General features: G+C 43.8%; 2 protein-coding genes across 2 annotated transcripts; one reads left to right on the forward strand and one right to left on the reverse strand.

Moving 5' to 3' along the window:
* Positions 1-126: 126 nt before the first annotated feature.
* plekhd1 (pleckstrin homology domain containing, family D (with coiled-coil domains) member 1) lies at positions 127-9208 on the forward strand. Its single transcript, XM_069160692.1, has 14 exons — positions 127-171; positions 327-493; positions 1630-1723; positions 1820-1909; positions 2909-2985; positions 3072-3163; positions 3246-3298; positions 3456-3550; positions 3652-3745; positions 5037-5281; positions 6366-6498; positions 7020-7164; positions 7846-7989; positions 8717-9208. Exons 2-14 carry the CDS (start codon positions 339-341, stop codon positions 8872-8874), a joined length of 1575 nt encoding a protein of 524 aa, XP_069016793.1. The 5' UTR covers positions 127-171; positions 327-338; the 3' UTR covers positions 8875-9208.
* Positions 9209-9791: 583 nt separating this feature from the next.
* ccdc177 (coiled-coil domain containing 177) lies at positions 9792-17134 on the reverse strand. Its single transcript, XM_069160691.1, has 3 exons — positions 16448-17134; positions 12271-15690; positions 9792-10361 (listed from the first exon to the last, which is right to left on the reverse strand). Exon 2 carries the CDS (start codon positions 15676-15678, stop codon positions 13144-13146), a length of 2535 nt encoding a protein of 844 aa, XP_069016792.1. The 5' UTR covers positions 15679-15690; positions 16448-17134; the 3' UTR covers positions 9792-10361; positions 12271-13143.
* Between the last annotated feature and the right edge of the window lie 889 nt (positions 17135-18023).

The raw sequence follows: 18023 nt of genomic DNA on the forward strand, positions 1-18023 counted from the left end.
TCTTCCTCCTCCTCCTCCTCCTCCTCTTCCCTCCCAACCCCCTCCTGCTGCCTCCATCCTCACAGTGTGTGCCGTCAGTCTGCCTCCAGCTGATGAGCGTATTGGCAGCTGCATCTTTCCACCCTGCTGACTTATTGGGATTTGTTTGTTTCCTGTCCCTGCAGCACCTCCGTGAGTGTGTGTGTCTGTCTGTCTGTCTGTGTGTGTGTGTGTTATTGGATGTTGCTGGGCTAATTGTTATTGACTGACTATTGTTTTTTGTTTTTTTTGTATTTTATTGATATATTTTTGTTCCTGTGTCGTGGCCCCTCCTTTCGGGGCCACAGGAGCCGGAGAAGATGTTCTCGTCTGCGTCCAGAACCTCTCTGTTCTCGCCCTGGTCGTCCATGGAGCAGTCCGACTGCGAGGTGCTGGACATCAGCACTAAGGTGCAGCTGCACGGCGTGCTGTGGAAGAGGCCCTTCGGACGCCCGTCGGCTAAGTGGTCGCGCAGGTGAGGAAGGAGGCGGGGCTTCAGTCTCAGGATGCTTTTATTTGACAACTTTATGCAGTTAAATCTGCTAACGAGCATTTTAAACTTCTTTTAGTTTTTAAAAAACTGCGGTTTGAAAATTTTTAAAATTGTTTCACTCGGCAACATTTTTACAAGTTTTAATCCTAAAAAACAAAAAAGTGAAAATCTGCTAAAATTTGTTAGAAACACAAATTAAAAAGAAAAAATGTTGACGTAATTATTCTTCCCTGAAACTAAAAACTGTTTAATCTGCAGATGAAAACGTTCCCTGATTGTTAAAATGTGCAGCTCTGACTGACTGTTAACATGTTTATGTAACAGACAGGATATTTTCTGTATGTTTGGTTCAAAAGGATTGCTACCTTATGTCATGATAATGCTCTTGGTTTACATAACGGCTCAAACGACAATACCACACTGACTTTGCAGCATGCTCGTAGTTTTTTTTTGTACGTGTGTGTATGTCATAAATGTCGTGATAATGTCGTCGCGGTGGGTAGACGTATGTTCGGATGTTTGGTGGATTAAAAAAAAAATATCTGTTTGATATAAAATCTGCCGACCAGTCAGCATCAGAATATTTCACAGCTTCACTCGGCTGATTTCACTCAGGCTGAGCTGTATTGTGTCTTTCTGGGTTCTGCAGGAGCTTTCCAAAGACAGGGAGGTCTAATTAAAGGTGTTTTTGTGTTGCATTGTGGGAAATGTAGGCTGGAGTCTTATCAGTATCTAAAAATCAGGATTCTCCGGCATTTGTTGCACAATTTTGACCATTTTATATGAGTCTCCTATAAGTCTGCAGAGGTGATATAATAAATCCCCAAACTACCCCTTTAATATGTACATGAATTACTTCATTTTTTTTTTTTTTAATGTGTTGTAAGTTGATTTAATGATTCTTAAAACGATGCTTGGTCCAAAACAATTTTTGTTTTAACTCCAAAAATGGATACAAAACTTTCCCCCTGCAAAAGTTTCATTTTTAAAACATTTGATTCCATTTTTCACCAACTGGATTATTGATATTGTAGTTTTAACATCTGCAGATGTCGGTTCCTTTCAGCCTTTCACAGAGAGAACTCACTGCTGCCTTCATTATCTTCCTCCGTACACAGATTCTTCATCATCAAAGACAGCTTCCTGCTCTACTACGCAGAGAGCGAGAAGAGGAGTTTCGAGACCAACCGGTACTTCAACATCCACCCGAAGGTGAGCAGCTGTCAGAGACGTGTCTTTTATATCGTAAACACGAGGTTTGAAAACGGTGACTGGAGATCTAATATTTGGTCTGTGTTTGTGTCTCAGGGAGTCATCCCTCTGGGAGGATGTGTGGTGTCGTCCAACGAGGACATGGGGATGCCCTTCGCCATCGTGGTCAACCTCGAAGATTTCACCGTAAGATCTCGACCCTGTCGCTCCTTCATGACATCATTTGTCACAGGAACATCACTGAGTTGTAAAAAGTCTCTTCCAGACATTAAAGCCAGGCGATCGGATCATTTTTGATGTATTAAACTGTGGGGAGAGGCAGCCCTTCGTTACCGTGCCAACAGGAAGCAGCATGCCGCCCCCAGTGGAGGAGGAGCTTTAGGACCTTAATTCATTCTGGTCCATTTAAGAAGAAATATTTTCACCAGTTTTGTGTTTAAACAGTCAAAAAAATGTCTGAACGAGTGAATGTTCATTAGAGGTTCATGGAAATTCAACCCGTTTGAAGCAGCTTTAACAGATATTTTTATGATAAAATGAAAATGTCTGATTGTGTTGATGAGCATTTGGAGGATTACCACCTGACTTTGCTGCCCTGCTTGGCTTTATGATCCTTTTTAGTGACTTTAAGCTCCTTGTTTATCTGTCTGGCTCACAACGTCCCTCTGTTTTATCAAACAGCAGACAGACACTTAAACTAGCTGAACACTGTGAAGCATTTAGCAGCTTTAGGAGTCCGATATTTCCTTTAGGAGTAGGTGCAGACCAAAAACGGAGCTTAAAGTGTGCAGTGGACTTACATTAATTTGATTATTTGTTTGCAATTAGATATAAAAGTTGCTGATTAGTGAATGTATCTTGTTTCTGCTGCTAAAAAAAAATCATTTAAAGCAAGTTGAATTTTTTTTTTTATTGAGACAGAAACCAGCAGAAAGTTGCAGATCGACAACATGCATCAACATATATATATAAAGATATCATATATTTCAGTGTTGTGTGACATCATCCTGCAGAGGCGGAGCTAAACTCTGCCCTGATATCAGAAATCTGCAACAAATGGTACACATAAAGGAAAACCATCAGTTTTTTACAGTCTCTGCACCTCGAAGATGGAAGTCCACTTCCTGTCTGACAGCCTGAACTCGTTACTGATGAGATGCTGATGTAAAACTGTCCGTCCTCCAGGGTACCATCGTGCTGGCTGCTGAGTCCGGGGAGGAGCATGTCCAGTGGATGGAGATACTGCAGGAGTCGGGGAAAGTGTCAGTAATCTCTTTTTCATGTGACTGCAGCACCGTTGTGTTATTTTAATGTCACTTTTTACTCACTTACTACTTCTGACTGGCAGCACGTGGAAGAACGCCCAGCTGGGGGAGGCCATGATCGAGAGTCTGGAGGCTCAGGGGCTGCAGCTGGCCAAGGAGAAGCAGGAGTACCTGGGTAAACCAGAGCTCACCTGGATGTAAAGGAAGTGTTTACAGGTGTAACATGATCATCTGAAATGTTGTTTTTGTCCCTTCAGATAAACTGATGGAGGAGACGGAGGAGCTCAGTCTTCAGAGAGCGCAGAGAGAAGTGAGGACAGGATTAATTTATTATTCTTTAAAACAGAAGAATCCTCATTGTAACTGAAACCGTTTGGTATTTAGATGTTAAGATGAAGGCTGCAGACGATTTTTAGTCAATTTACGTCATTTAAGTGCTGACTGAAGCAGCCGGTTCGTGTCCGCAGGAGCTGGAGCGTCTGAATCAGGTCCTGGAGGAGGAGAAGATGAAGTTTGAGGAGGTGGTGCTGGAGCTGAAGGCGGAGCAGGAGCAGATCAAACTGTGAGAAAAACTCCACCTGTTTCCCGTTAATCTTGTTGTTCCTGTGTGAACTTCATGAATTAACGTGTTTTCTTTTCTTCGTGTTTCCTGTGTGACATCAGCGACCTGGACGGCACGTCTCAGTCCCTGAAAGGAGTGGAGCGGGAGAAGGAGGAGCTGAGCAGCCTGACGATCACGCTGCAGAAATCCATCGAGGTATCTGAAGGAGGAAACATGTCCGACTTGTGTTTAAACTCTTTATCAGAACGACTCGTTGGTTATGTGACCTTGCAGCTGATGATGTTGCAAGTTGCGTAACGAAACTTGGAGGTTAAATGGAATAAAGTATGAATCGATGTGACTCCCCATGGACGGATGTCAACAATCAGAGCACCAGTCAAATGTGGATAGATGCCACTCTCATGCTTGTCCGTTGGATAGAAAGCTGCTTAGCATAAATACTGTACATCTATTTTAAAAAAACACTCCCAGTTTAATGTGCTTTGATTTTCATAGAACTCGTTTGCTTTAAATCAGAATTTAGTTTCTGTGCACAGATTTAAACAAACATTAACATGTTAATTTGTGATTTTACCGTTGGACATTTTGAGGATTTTTTTTGGCTTTTGGACAAAACCAGGCTAGCAGTTTCCCTCCATTTTCAGTCTTTATGCTAAGCTAAGCTAATGGGCTGCTGACGGCAAGTGTGGCATCGATTTTATCATCGAACTCTCAGCATTAAAGTCTTAATGTAAATTTTTTAATGCAAAGAACAGAATATACATGTTATTTTCAAAATTCACTTTTAATTCTCTAATTTAATTCATTTGTGACCTATTTTATCCTGATTTTTAATTATTTTTTTTAGACTTTCTGCAAATTTTATAAACTGAAATCACAAAATATAGAATATTTTTATACTTTAATATATTATTTTAATATATAGTTTAGTTTAAAATATAATATCATACAATTCTTAACATTCATTCATAAATTTAGATTCTGGCTAAGTTGCAGATAAAAATAAGCTTTAAAAAGATGATTTGTTGTTAGTTCATGTGAGGAACTCATGAGTTTAGGTTTTTAACTCATCTTCCTGTTAATATGGTAAATAAACATTAGTTATTATTCCATTAATAATGACATTTAATCAAGTCAGTCAGTCTTTTAAATCTCGGAGAGCCTTTCCTGATTTTATGCAATTTTATTCTCTGTTGATGTGATACCGCTCACATTTTTTGTTACTTCATTTTATAAATGTTGAATATATTTTACGGTGATCATTGTGTTGCTGAATTTTATAGCTTGTTTTGAATTTATGGCTTGTTTAAAAAAATAAAAAAATAAAAAAATTTCATAAAAGTGGCATATACATAAAGATTATTATTATTATTGTTATTATTATTATTAATTCCTGCAGCAGTAAACCTCTCCACTGACACCAGTGCAGACTGAATGTTTTTTAGATTAATAAAACCCTGAATGTCCTGTATTCTTCCTCCTTCAGGAGCTCTCCCAGGAGAAGCAGCGGACGCTGAAGCTGCTCGGTGTGAAGGAGCAGCAGGAGGAGGAGGAGGAGAAGAAGGAGGCGGAGGAGAAGAAGGAAGAGGAGGAGGAGAAGGGCTCGGAGCCGACCTGCAGGGAGTCTGAGGTCGGCTCGAAGGTCGGGGATGTAGACCTGCTGCAGGACCTGCGACACATCGAGGAGCAGATGAAGATCCTGCTGACGGAGAAGGAGGAGGCCGACGACAAGTGAGTGACGGCTCAGTCAGAGGATGAAAAAAATCTCATCATTAAGATGGAGAGAGTCTGAATTTTTAATATAAACACAACTCTGAAAGAGAGTCCCATAATTCCTCTGTCAGCCTGCAGGCTCATATTGAATGTTCAGTTGTATTAGTGACTGTACTCGGTCTAACCTCGACGCTAATGGCACAGAGGATGTAACTCCTGGTGGAAATGTGTATTGATCCCCAAACAAACAGCTGATTGATTGGCGGCAGTAAGTGAGATATTACTGGCAGCTCTTATCGACTGTGCAGCCCTAATGTTCAGCTGACACACTTCAACCATCAGCTGCTCCTCTTCTTCACAGACGTCCTCGGAAAGATAAAACTGCATTGTACAAAGAACATGTGACATAATCACAATCATTTTCACGTCAAAACTGCATAAAAACAACCATGAAACAAATACTGGTGAACTGATTTTATGATCAATACTGCAGTTATTTCTTATGATGCATTAAGAGGAACGTAAATCCGTTTATTATTTTAGTTTGCACAACAAATAAGACACAAAAAACATCTGGCATTAAAGGAGTAAAAAGGATCTGAGCTGGTAAGTTTTAAAAACAGAGCTCATAAAAAAATTGATTTGATCAACTAATAAAAACTCATAGACAATAAAATAACAGAAAATGTTGAATATTTAACAATCAGAAGGCATTTTTAACAGTTTTGTTTTTATTGTAAACCAGTATTATCAATAATCCAGCAACAATATATAATGTTTTTTTCTATCTGATATGATTTTCTATTTTATTTAAGTCTAAAAGCACCAAAAAACATCTGATTACATAATTCAAAAATACAACAGTAAGACAAATAACAGTTTAAAATGTTATTACTCGTGTCTCCTCCATGAGCTTGTCTATGCAGCCCGGAGGCTGAAAGCAGACAGAAACATGAACTGTGCAGGCAGTCCACAAAATAAACATCATTTTAATCCCTTAAAAGGTTTTAAACTGTCAGGAGTTAAATCGTTAAACATGCAGACTTGTTTTGTGTGCTTTATTTTGACAGTCTGGTTTAGTTTTTGTGTGTCTGTGGTTCAGGCTCAGGGAGAACGAGCAGCGGGCCAAAGTCCTGCAGCAGGAGAGGGAGTTCTACTCGTCCCACGCCCGGACGCTGCAGCAGTCGCTGTCTCAGCTCACCGCGGACAAACAGCAGACCGAGGCCGAGCTCAAGGTAACGCAACGTGACTCAACAGCAACAACGGCAAATAACGTGTCAGAGGTCACGGATTTAATCAGACGTTTGTTTTTAGATGGTTTCAGACGAGGTTATTTTCACACGGGGATGAGAGGAGGAGTTCGATATTATTTGTACACAACAGTTCTGTGTTTTTATTTGCAGATGTTTTCAACATTTCATCACAGCTCGGAAACAAAGTAGATAACAGTCGTGTATCTTCCACAACTTCCCACTTTCACGCAGCACAATGCTCTAGAAAACATAGAGTTCTTCTTAGAAGGGTTTTACGCTACGATATTTTTGGACTGAAGCCAACAACAATAAGTATTTATTCTGCTTATTTGAATTCAACATTTCAAATGAAGGTTTATGGTTCTGAAAAAATGACATCCCTTTAGCTGTGTTGTTAGATTTTCTCCATCATATCAGCAACAAGAAACATACGGAGCGATATTTTCTTTACAGTCTATCGATCTGATTCACGTCTAAAATAATGTGTTTCCTGTGTGTCCCAGGTGGAGATCGAGTCTCGGGTGGAGCTGGAGAAGAGGCTGAAGCAGGCCGAGGAGGCCCTGGAGGGTCTGGAGAAAGGCCTGAACTCACTGGAACGGACCAAAGAGAAAGATGAGAAGATGAAGGGGGATGTCACTCACCTACGGAGTGAGTTCATTCACTGACAAAATGTGGTTATTTGGTCGGTACAGGCTGCCGGAGTGTGTTTTAAGTTCGCTCAGAGCAGTCAAATCAAAAGTCCATGGTTTTCTGTCTGTCTGTCTGTCTGTCTGTCTGTCTGTCTGTCTGTCTGTCTGTCTGTCTGTCTGTCTATCTATCTATCTATCTATCTATCTATCTATCTATCTATCTATCTATCTATCTATCTATCTATCTATACTTTTACACGATTAAATTTAACTCCCCACTCTTTACAAAGCTGTGTTGAGTACAGTAAAACATGCTCCCTGTCAGCCTAATGAGGCGTTTTTAACGTGGCTTTAATGTACCTTAAAATTTTACCACATCTCCATGACTTTTATTAAAGTGATTTAAATGTATGGAAGATCGTTGGTGCCAAAATGTAACTATACTTTTATATTATTTGCATTAAAAACATCGCTCTTTACAAAGCTGTGTTGAGTACAGTAAAACATGCTCCCTGACGGCCTAATGAGGTGTTTTAAGGTTACTATTTGACCACTGCTCCATGACTTTACTAAAGTCATTTAAAGTATGGAATCTCCTCAGAGTGTTGTAGCTGTTAGGGGTATATTTACAAGGAAATGTTTGAGGATAACAAGCGTCCTGAATATATCACGCGTCTGATATAGGTGTGTGTTTATTCAGGGTTCTTTGAGGAGTGTATCTGTGCGGCGGAGATCGAGGCGAAGCTCCCGGCAATAATGAAGAACGCTGTGTATCTTCACAAAGCTGCTGCACGCCGAATCAAGAGCTGCCGGATCCAGAGGCGAGCCTCCAGACGCCACTGGTGTGAGTCTCTACATCACACAGTCATCATCACAACACGCAACATGCACACTGCGAAAGGCTCCATCTAATTTGATTCATGGCATGTTGAGTGTATTTGAGTTGGTGCTGTTTGCACTGCAGGAATACTGTAAAGTTTAGATTATGTTTGTATGTATTACAAACTGTCAAAAAAAATTCCATACTATAGCGTGTTCTGCACAATATGAAAACAAAAAGTCATAGTATAGCATGTCGTCCGAAATATGATAAAAAAGTAATACTATAGCATGTCGTCCGAAATATGATAAAAAAAAAAAAAAAAAAAGTAATGCTATAGCATGCTGTCCAAAATATTATAAAAAAAAAAAAAAAAATCATACTATAGCATGTCGTCCACTATTCTGTACTAATGTATATGATAAATTGTGGGATTAAGTCCACCTGTAGCTGTAAAACTAGTTGTGGTAGCAGTTGTAGCCATCGTGGTACCTTTAATATTAACAGTTGTTATCCTGGAATCCTGGAACCAACACTAGTTATAGCAGATATAGAATGATACAACACATTATACATTTGTTGTCTAAAACCTGGATATTCACTCAATATTCATATCAAAGCAGAGAAAAGTAACACAGTCACATTTTAGAAGCTGAAACCAGTGAAACTTGGTCTTTTTCTTTTTGTGCTTTATTATCAAAACGTTGGTGTTATAAGAACCTCACTGATTGTATTCTCTCCCTCTCTGCAGTAAAACACTCCAAGTCGTTTGCCATGGGCAACGCTGACGAAGAGAGCATCGAGGAGCTGCGGGAGACGGCCCGACGCCTGACCTCCGACAGCAGCTTCAGACAGAGCGTGTACAAGATCATCGTTCGCAAGGATGCCACAAATAACATCGAGGACTGAGAGCGCCAGGTAAATGAGGACACACAGACAGTCATGTGACACCCAGAGATCCTCATCCCAAACCCACCATTAAAATATTGTAGATGAATGTACACAGAAATCTGTCGAATGGCGATCTTAAAGTTGTTAAAGATTTTACTTGGTCAGTCAGACTTCAGTGAAATAAACATTCCTGACTTCAATAGTTCCTGGAACTTTTGGCTAAAACTGTCTATAAGAAACCTTCAGATCTGATTTATTCATTAAGAGATGTGAATTTAAATCCATGCAAGTGCTTAACTTAAGTATAATTTTGAAATACTTGTGCCATTTTACACCTCTACTCTACAAAATATTCTCCTAATTACTCCACTAGTTAGTTTCAGGTCAAAATCCCCCCCTGCACCCTGCCCACCCCCTCCAAAAAAAAAAAGGTTTATAAAAGAAAATTATGGCTTCTAACAAAAAAAGCAAAGTTAAGTTGTTTTATTAAAATAACAGTTTGAGGCTTTAACGCGTAAAAACTTAAGAAACATTCATAAAAAGTATGAACAGAATCTTCTTTGTGGCCCCATTACTGATCTCAGGACCCCGACAGATTTATCTCGTGACCCTTCGGCGGGCCCGGAGACTCGATTGGGAACCACTTTTAAATAAAAAGCCGAGCTGTGTAAAAAGAAGGTAAAAATTCAACAGTGAAATAGTGCACAAATGAAAATAACATTGATTGTTGACGTGTGAAGTACTTCTGTATTTGTGTTTTTGCCACTGTTTAGTAATGTTACACGACTCTAAAAATACTGTCACACCTGATGTTAGACTGTAGATCAGACTCATGTTTTAACAACTGTCAGTGGACAATATGTGAATGTAGCCTTGTTCTTACCATTTTCTAAGTAAATGTAAATTTAGCAGATAGCACAGACAATGCAAGTCAGTCTTGAAAAATGTTTGTTTTTATTTTCTGGTTTTGATTGTATGCACAGATTGTGTCCTTTTGCTTTGAAGAGGGTTGATGTATACGATGAACTCACACGCGTGTCCGATATCAACCTTGACCGTTTCGTTATTGCTACATCTGAAAATCTTTTCATGACAATGCAACCTAATGTAATTCACTGATGAAAGCATTTTATGATAATGTACAACTGTTAAATAACTTACCACCAGAACTGATACAGAAACAAAGCCCACATGTCAGGGAAAGGTGAGAGGGAACATGTTATGGACTGAACAACATGCCTTGATGCTAATAAAGCTGTGTTTGAACCTCATACATGTCGTTTCATTGGTGTAGGTAAAAGGCTTTCGGTTCTCAGTTCCTCTTCTCAGCAGCACAATAGATGGCACTATCAACGGGTAAGAAATGAATACAAACTTTGATATGGATGCAGTTCCATCAAAGAAGAGACTTGCTTGCTTTATACTTAGATAAGCTTGGTGTGGGAGGAAAAGTTCTGTTGGGAGGATTGTAGGTTACATCACCGTCTCTCGTTCTACACCAGGACCTGCAGCACATAAAAATAAGGCGATCAATGCGAGTGTCATGAATCCATTTACTTTAATAGAACAGGTGAGTTTGAACAGATAATGTTTCACGACTGGTTGACTTTATTGATTCAGGTATAACTCTTTATTCCACGATGTATAAAGTTAATAAGTAAGAAATATTTACAATAATAAAATAAAAAAAATAAAAAATCATTATCATCATTATTTCTAACATACTATTGTATGACATTTTAAAAGATATGCTATAGAATTACTTTTTTTTGGACAATATGCTATAGAATAATTTCCAGACTGAGTTCCAAGCCCCCTATCGAATCGAGCACTTCCTGATTGTGAGATGATAACGCTAGCAATGGTGCAGTGGTTAGCATTGTTGTCTCTCAGTCAGAAGGTCCCAGGTTCAATTCTTGCCCTTGACATGGCTTTTCATCTAAGATGTTAATGTCATCTTTTCCAGGGCGAGTCTCAAACTGGGCACCTTCTGACTGGGAAGCAACAATTCCAACCACTGCACTGTTAGTCACGCTTCCATTGCATGTTTAAAAGTCATATAAGTCATACAAGTCAGACAAGCATGCAATGCAGGCAGCCGGTACCTTCAGACTGTGAGACGACAACGCTGACAACTGCACCACTATGCTGGCTTCCATAACTTCAACGGAAGTCATACTTATAGCATGTATAGTACAGCTATAGTATGACTTTTTGATCATGTTTTGGACGACATGCTAAAGTATGACTTTTTTTCATATTTTGGTGTGGTATGAATTTTTTTTATTTTTTTTTATCAGTATATGACTTTTATCCATGTTATGGAGGCAGCACTCTGGTGCAGTTGTTATTGTCGTTGTCTCACAGTCTAAAGGTCCGCGGTTCGCCTGGGCCTTTCTACGTGGAGTTTGCATGTTCTTGCAAAAGAAGTAATAATTTGAATAGTTATACTGTAGCATTTTGTCCAAAATATGGACCTGCTGTAGTATGACTTATTATTCATATTTTTGACAATATACTATATAATGACTTTTTTATGACAGAATTTAGTTGTATCTTCAATCATGTGATTTATTCTCGGTTAATTTTCCACAGTTACTGCATTTTTAAATAAATTTGGTGACTTTTCAGTCACGTCATAAGCACCTACAGATTTACTGTCTCATCCTACGACCTTACATCACCCTCCAATAATGTTTTGGAACACTGTGGCTCAGTGAGCCATAAGCCTGTCAGTCCTCTATGACCTAGCGCTGCATTTCAAATTCATTTTGGCTTTTATCTCAGAATTAGCAGGTATGACATGTGACTGTCTGAAATGCTCAGTTCTTTCCACATCCTGACAGCAGCTGACTCTCGAGGTGAAGGTCTTTCTCTGAATGAGGAGGAATGCTGCAGCAGTTTTCCTGCCTCACGCAGATTTCAACAGGACAAACTGATTGAGTGTTTTTCCAATAACGCCCTGCAAAGCAGCAGCCAGAATGAGCTGCCAGCTCCCCACAGGCAGCCCCCTCATATTCCCACGCACTCTCCCTGCTCAGTCATTCACCTCCTGCTGCTCCATCCTGATTGCTATCGCTATGGCAACAGCTACATCTGAGGGCAAAACCCCATGTGTATGTCCTTTTCTTTTTTTTTAATCTGAGAGATTTGAGGATTAGTTCAGCCAGAGGCCTTTAAAACCTGTTGTTGGTTTGTGTGTTGGCTCATGATGCTTTTTTATATATATATATATATATATATATCTGCGCTGTCGAGTCTGAGTCAGTGTGATCAACGGTTGTTTTGTTTTTTTAATTAATAAATTTGGCGCTATATAAATAAAGTTGAATTGAATTGAATTGATTCCAAACGCTGAAAGGCAACAAAACAGAAGGCATTACATAAAACCATAGAAGCAAAACAAAGTCCTACCTGTTGACCTTGACGCGGCCACCAGGTGGCTGTGTTGGGAGCAGATGGACGGCAGCGGAGTCGGGGAGGCGGCGGTCTGTCAGAGCGCTTCGCTGTTTACTGGAGTCGGACATGAAGAGGACAAACGGAGGGAGTCCTTGAGGGGAACGAGAGGGAGGAGGAAACGGCCCTGCTGCAGAAACTGCCGTCCCCTGATGCTTCATCAGTCCAGAGCTCGTGCACGCGGCCCTCCTGTGCTGCATCGTCAGCGGTTAGGTACAGACGAATGTCCGGCCCTGGGTTTTACTCCCATGCTGCATCGAGCTGTGTCACTGTGTGCGTACAAAAGGATCCCTCGGTTGCTTCGGGAGGGGGGCGGGGGGGAGAAACCATTTGCATTATGCGTTTTCTTCTCATAAATTTTCCCCCTTACAGGGGTGCGCCCTTTAAAAGCTCCTGCAGTTGTCATGGAGTTGTGCTTCCTGGTAAACAATCACTCTTTTCATTGCAGCGCAGCTTTCAGTCCGGCGGGCGAGATGGTCGGAGAGAGGGGGGCTGGTCGTGTCGCTGCGCTGCACAGCTCTCTGCACTCTCCTCTAATATTAGCTCTACTGTATGCAGCACACAGGCTTCACTGTTCAAGTTCATATAGTTTGAAATGTCATTACATCCGTGATAGAAAATGATTTTGTTTGCTTTGAAAGGATCAATAATAAAACTGGTGAAAAATGTCATAAAATCAGAAGATATAAGAGGAAGCTGTAACATTGAGGGTATTTATGGGGTGCGGGAGGAAGGGGGGGGGGGTAAAGCTGTTGAGTGATGAGGGTCATAATGAAGTCGGGAGCCGAGCACATGACCAGAAGTGAGGAGTTCACAACAGAGCCTTGGGTCTTACTTCTCGTCGAGGCTGGCTTTGAGCTGAGCCTCCAGGGCCATTTTATCGAAAGTGCGGACGTTGGTTTCCTCACGCACTTTGTCTCGCACGTGGAAGGAGGCTCGTGCGACGGAGCGGGCGCTCTCCAGCACTGCCCTTTTCTCCTTGAAGATCTGCTCGCTCTTCTCCAGCTTCCTCTCGATGGACTGGAGCAGCTCCATACGCCGCTGCTTCTCCTCCTCCTCCACGCGCTGCCTGTTGAGCCTCTGGAGCCGCTCCTTCTCCTGCCGGCTCTGGACGGCCCGCTGACTCTTCTCCTTGGACCGCTCCTCGGCCACCAAAGCCGCCTGCTGGGCTCGTTTCTCGGCCTCCTTCACGCGAGCCTCCAGCTGCTGCTGCTGCTGCTTCTCGCGCTTCTCCGCAGCCTTGCGTGCCTTCTGGATCTGCTTCTCCTCACGCTTGGCCTTCTCTTTCAGCTCCTGCCCTCGACGTTCGACTATCTGCTCGTAATTCTCGAGGGAGCGGCTGAGCTTCTCCTCCGCCGCCCTCCTGGCATCGTCCCTCTCCTCCTGCTCTCTGCGGGCGATTTCCTGTATGAGGGCGGCGTGGCGTCTCTTCTCCGCTTTGTTCAGACCCCGCCTCTCCTCCTGGGACTGGTGCTCCTTCTCCTGCCTCTTCAGCTCGGCCATGGTGAGCTTCTCTTTGAGCAGCAGCCTCTCCTGCTCCACCATGGCGGCCCTCTCCTCCTCCAGGGCCTTCAGGTTCTGCTCCTGAAGAGATTTCTTGTGCTTCTCCTCTCGAGCCGCCTGCTGCAGCCTCAGCAGCCGGCTGCGCTCCTGCTGTTCCGCCAGCTCCCTCCATCGCTCCTCGTTCTCTTCGGCCTGTCGCATTTTGGCGGCCGCTGACTCTCGTTCCTGCTGGCTGAGCCTCCGCTGACGTATCGACACTTGAGTCTGCCACACTCTCTGACACTGAAGCACCGCGCGCTGCTTCTCCCTGTCCTCCTGCTCCCGCCGCAGCTCACCAATCCTGCGCTCACTGTCCCACTGGAGGTGAGCCACGTAACGGGTCTGACTCATGATGTCTTCCTCTTGGTATCTGGCGAGCATCAACGCTGCGATCTTGCGGTCTCGCTCGGACACGGCCTTCAGGCCCCGGCGCCTCACCTCCTTCACGATGCGCTCCACCTTCTGCGTGGTCTGCAGAGAGTGGCTCAGGTCTCCGAGGCTCAGGCTGCGGCCCATCAGCGAGTTGAAGGTGGCCAGTGTGCGAGCTCGTGGACTGGACCTTTTTGCCCAGTGATCGCGTGCACCATCCCAGCTGTACGAGGAGGAGGCACCCGACTCCGATGAGGTGCACGTGGTGGTGTTGGTGGTGGTGGTGGAGGTGGAGGAGCAGATGGGATCCATCCTTCGCTGCAAAGACTCCATCGAGTGGCTCCGCCCTCTCTCCTTGGGATGAACCCCGAGGTGTCCGTTGTGCTGCGAGAACGGCGCTCCCGTCACGCCGTTCGGAGGCGTCGTGGCGCTCTGAACGGCCGGCTTCGACACCGATGATGTCAGTGTGGAGTTGGCTCGGTGGAAAGAGGGGGGTTTGGGGGTTGATCTGGGAAAAGTGTTTGAGGATTTACCGGCAGAGGACTTCCTGACCACCGGAGGAGGTCCGGATGAGAGCGGACGGGTGGGTTTCACTGGCTCTTGTTTGGCTGACACCTGATATCCACTCTTGGAAGATGGTGTCGAGATCGTGGAGGTGGTTTTTGAGGATGGAGAAGATGCTGCGGGTGCAGATTTAGGGGAAGTAGTCAGACTGGAGGCGGGGACTTTAGATAGAAGAGCTGTTCCTGTTTTAGAGGCTGAACCGGATGCTGCGGCTCGAGTGGATGCTCCGGCATCAGGGGCGGAGCTGGAGGTCACCGGTCCAGATTTCGGAGGCTGACCGGAGCCGGAGGAAGTTTTGTCGGCGGAGGACGGAGAGCCGCCGCTGCTGCTGTTGACGGTCGCCTGCAGAATCCGTCGTTTCTCCTCCCGTACGATCCTCTCCCGCTCCTCCCTGCACTGCCTCAGCTTGGCCTGCCGGTCCCTCTCGCAGACTTCGAACAGACCTGCGGCGACTCGCATGGAGCGTCCGGGGGCCTCCCGGGCGAAGTCAGCGAGCGGGCGGGGCAGCAGCTCCACCGGTTTCACCCCACATCGAGCGCAGGCCTCCAGAGAGCGAGGGCTGGTCAGCACATAGCGGCTGCCCTCGGCGGCCGGGGAGTCGAAGTTGTACAGGTTCAGGTGCAACTTGGGGGACGGGTCAGTCTTAGTCTCTGGTTGCTGAGGGGCGGTGCCCTGAGAGGTGACCTCCAGCGCCACCGGGGTCGCGGTGTGGCAGGGGCTCGACTCAGAGCTGCCGGTGGGCGGCGTCTCGAAGTCGCCATCCCCCTCCTCCTCTGTCGTCGCGCCATCGGCCTGATCGGGCAGTCGAGGGTCTTCGGCGGCCACCGCGGGCGTGTTGAGCGGCGGGCCTTTACACTTGCTCTGCTCCTCAGCCTCCGAGGGGTCAACCATAGTTGGCTAACACTGCAGGGAGATGGAGGGAGGGAAAGGTTAGCAGGGATCGAAGGAGGGAGGTGTGGGTGTGTGTGTGTGTGGGGGGGGGGGGGGATTGTATAAAACATGAAGGGAATCAGATAAAACAGTGGGGAGAGATTTCAATTAGAGGATTACAGCATTCAGTCCGGAGCTTAAGAGAAATGCAGTCTGTGGGGGAGGGTCACGGAGTCATGCATGCATGAGCACATATTCATGCGCTCAGTGATTTTACACCAGATGAGACTTTCTGCCTTCAGGGAAGTGACATAACACACTGAAAAACACCACCGTCCTTTAATAGATTATCTATTTTTGGCAGAGTTACTAGGCTGAGAGAATTTGATTACTCATAGCAAATATTTTTCACTCTACATCACACAATCAACCTACAAATATCCAAACACGCACACAGGGCTGGAGTGGATATATATTATTAACAGACTGGGAGTAAAAGCCTGATTTTAAAAACTTGAATGACACGCTGTGTAGTAAACAAGCTCTGCACACATCTATTATCCTCCCTGCTCTCCAACATGGACCCACACCTGGCTGGTGGAGGCCTAGACTTTTCTGCTGCACATCAGCAGGACGCAGGCAGAAAATAAAAACACTTTCACAATAGAAATGCATCTATTATTAAAGCTAGATTGATTTAAATGTATGCAGATATTTTCCGTGGTGCTAAAAATGAGATATTTTCTGCTGTTTGATCGGTTTCGTTGGTTGTATTAATGCATCCACTGACCTGCCAGTTTGCAAAACGTTTTCTGAACCGGTGCTTTGTTCCCCTTGAATCCGTCCAGTCCCCCTTGTTCCCTGCATAATATCAGGTTTCAGGGAGAAAGGCTCCGGCCGTCGACGCGAAGATGGAGCATCACATCGTCGCAGCCTCCAGCGACACGACAGACAACAGACGGCGGCTCGCGCAGCCTCTCAGCTCAGATCTAAAGATTAAAAGATAAAAAAAAAATAAAAACACGAGCGAGAGATTGAGTCTCTAAGACGAAGTCCTCTCCGGTGCAGCGTCCTCTGGTCCTCCCTCCGTAGCCATCCACCTGCTCCTCAGCAGCATCCCTCCATCTCCGCCTCCTTAGCTCCGCCTGCTTGTGGCAAATATGCTAAAAATATAGTGTGCACGCTGCAATTAACCCCGAGCGCCTGTCCACGCAATTTACACGCAACAAAACACGGACCTGATGTCCGTCCTGAGCAAACATCCTCCTACAGGCTGGTTTTAGTCCACACACGACTACATACAACACTTCTCTTAATAACGTTGACGTTATTTCCTGCTTATTAATTATTATTTAGGCTTTAAAATACAAAACAAAAATCTGCTGCAAAATATAGAAAAAAAAAAAAAGCATCATATGGAGGTGGAGTGAATGTAAAGGTCTGTGCAGGCTGCTTCATCAGAAATTTCATCATCCTCCCTGTCAGCTGCCATCTGCCACCCTGGATCGGAGTTCAATTAAACCTAATTACTCCCAATAAGCACGAGAGGGCGCTGTAACACTACAGTTCTGTACACAGGGAGGCCAGCAGGGAATCATTAGCGCTCATTAAAGCTGAATTATTGCAGGTTTTATTGTTGAATATTGGCGGGAAGCTGCTCCAAGATTTCAGTCAAGAAGCAGTTTGATGTCAAGACAAGTTTAAGGTTATTAAATTTCTTTTATTTCATGTCTGAAATCATATTACATCTACATTTTTATTGTTTTATGCAGGAAGCTACAATTCAATCAGTTAACACCACTCTTATAATGAAGACATGGATTTATGATCATTAAAAATTCACAAATGATACAGAAACATCAGGTCAGATACACCAGGATTTGTTTTAATAATTTTCTTGTCACAGGAAAACTCACTGACAAACCGCTGGAACGAAGAGCTTTGAACTGGCGAAGAAGTGAAGGAAGACAACAGGATGCAGGTGGAAACAATCAGGGTGGGGCCAACAATCAGACACAGGTGGGAAGAGGAGGGGACAGGAAGTTAAGACAATAGAAATAAGACAGAAGTGGAGTTACCAATATAAAACAGGAAATGAACACAAAAAAAACTGAGGACAGAGGACCAGAGGACGAGTCATTGAGAAGACTAACCGCAAGAACGGAGTAAAGTGGACAAGAAGAAACTAATAAAACCAAACTAAACAACAAGAATGAACTGAGACATCCTCTAGTTTATATGTTTCTCATGTTTTCTGCAGACATTTTAACGTCAGAAAAGCACAGTGTAAATATTAAAATGAATGATCTCACTCGTGCAGTCGTCTGTGCTCACTGCTGTGACTTAATTGGACAATATAATACAAT

The sequence above is a fragment of the Embiotoca jacksoni genome, unplaced genomic scaffold (assembly GCF_022577435.1).
Source record: "Embiotoca jacksoni isolate LCO1_2020_lvr unplaced genomic scaffold, fEmbJac1.0.p SCAF_27, whole genome shotgun sequence".
In the NCBI taxonomy this organism is placed as follows: Eukaryota; Metazoa; Chordata; class Actinopteri; family Embiotocidae; genus Embiotoca; species Embiotoca jacksoni.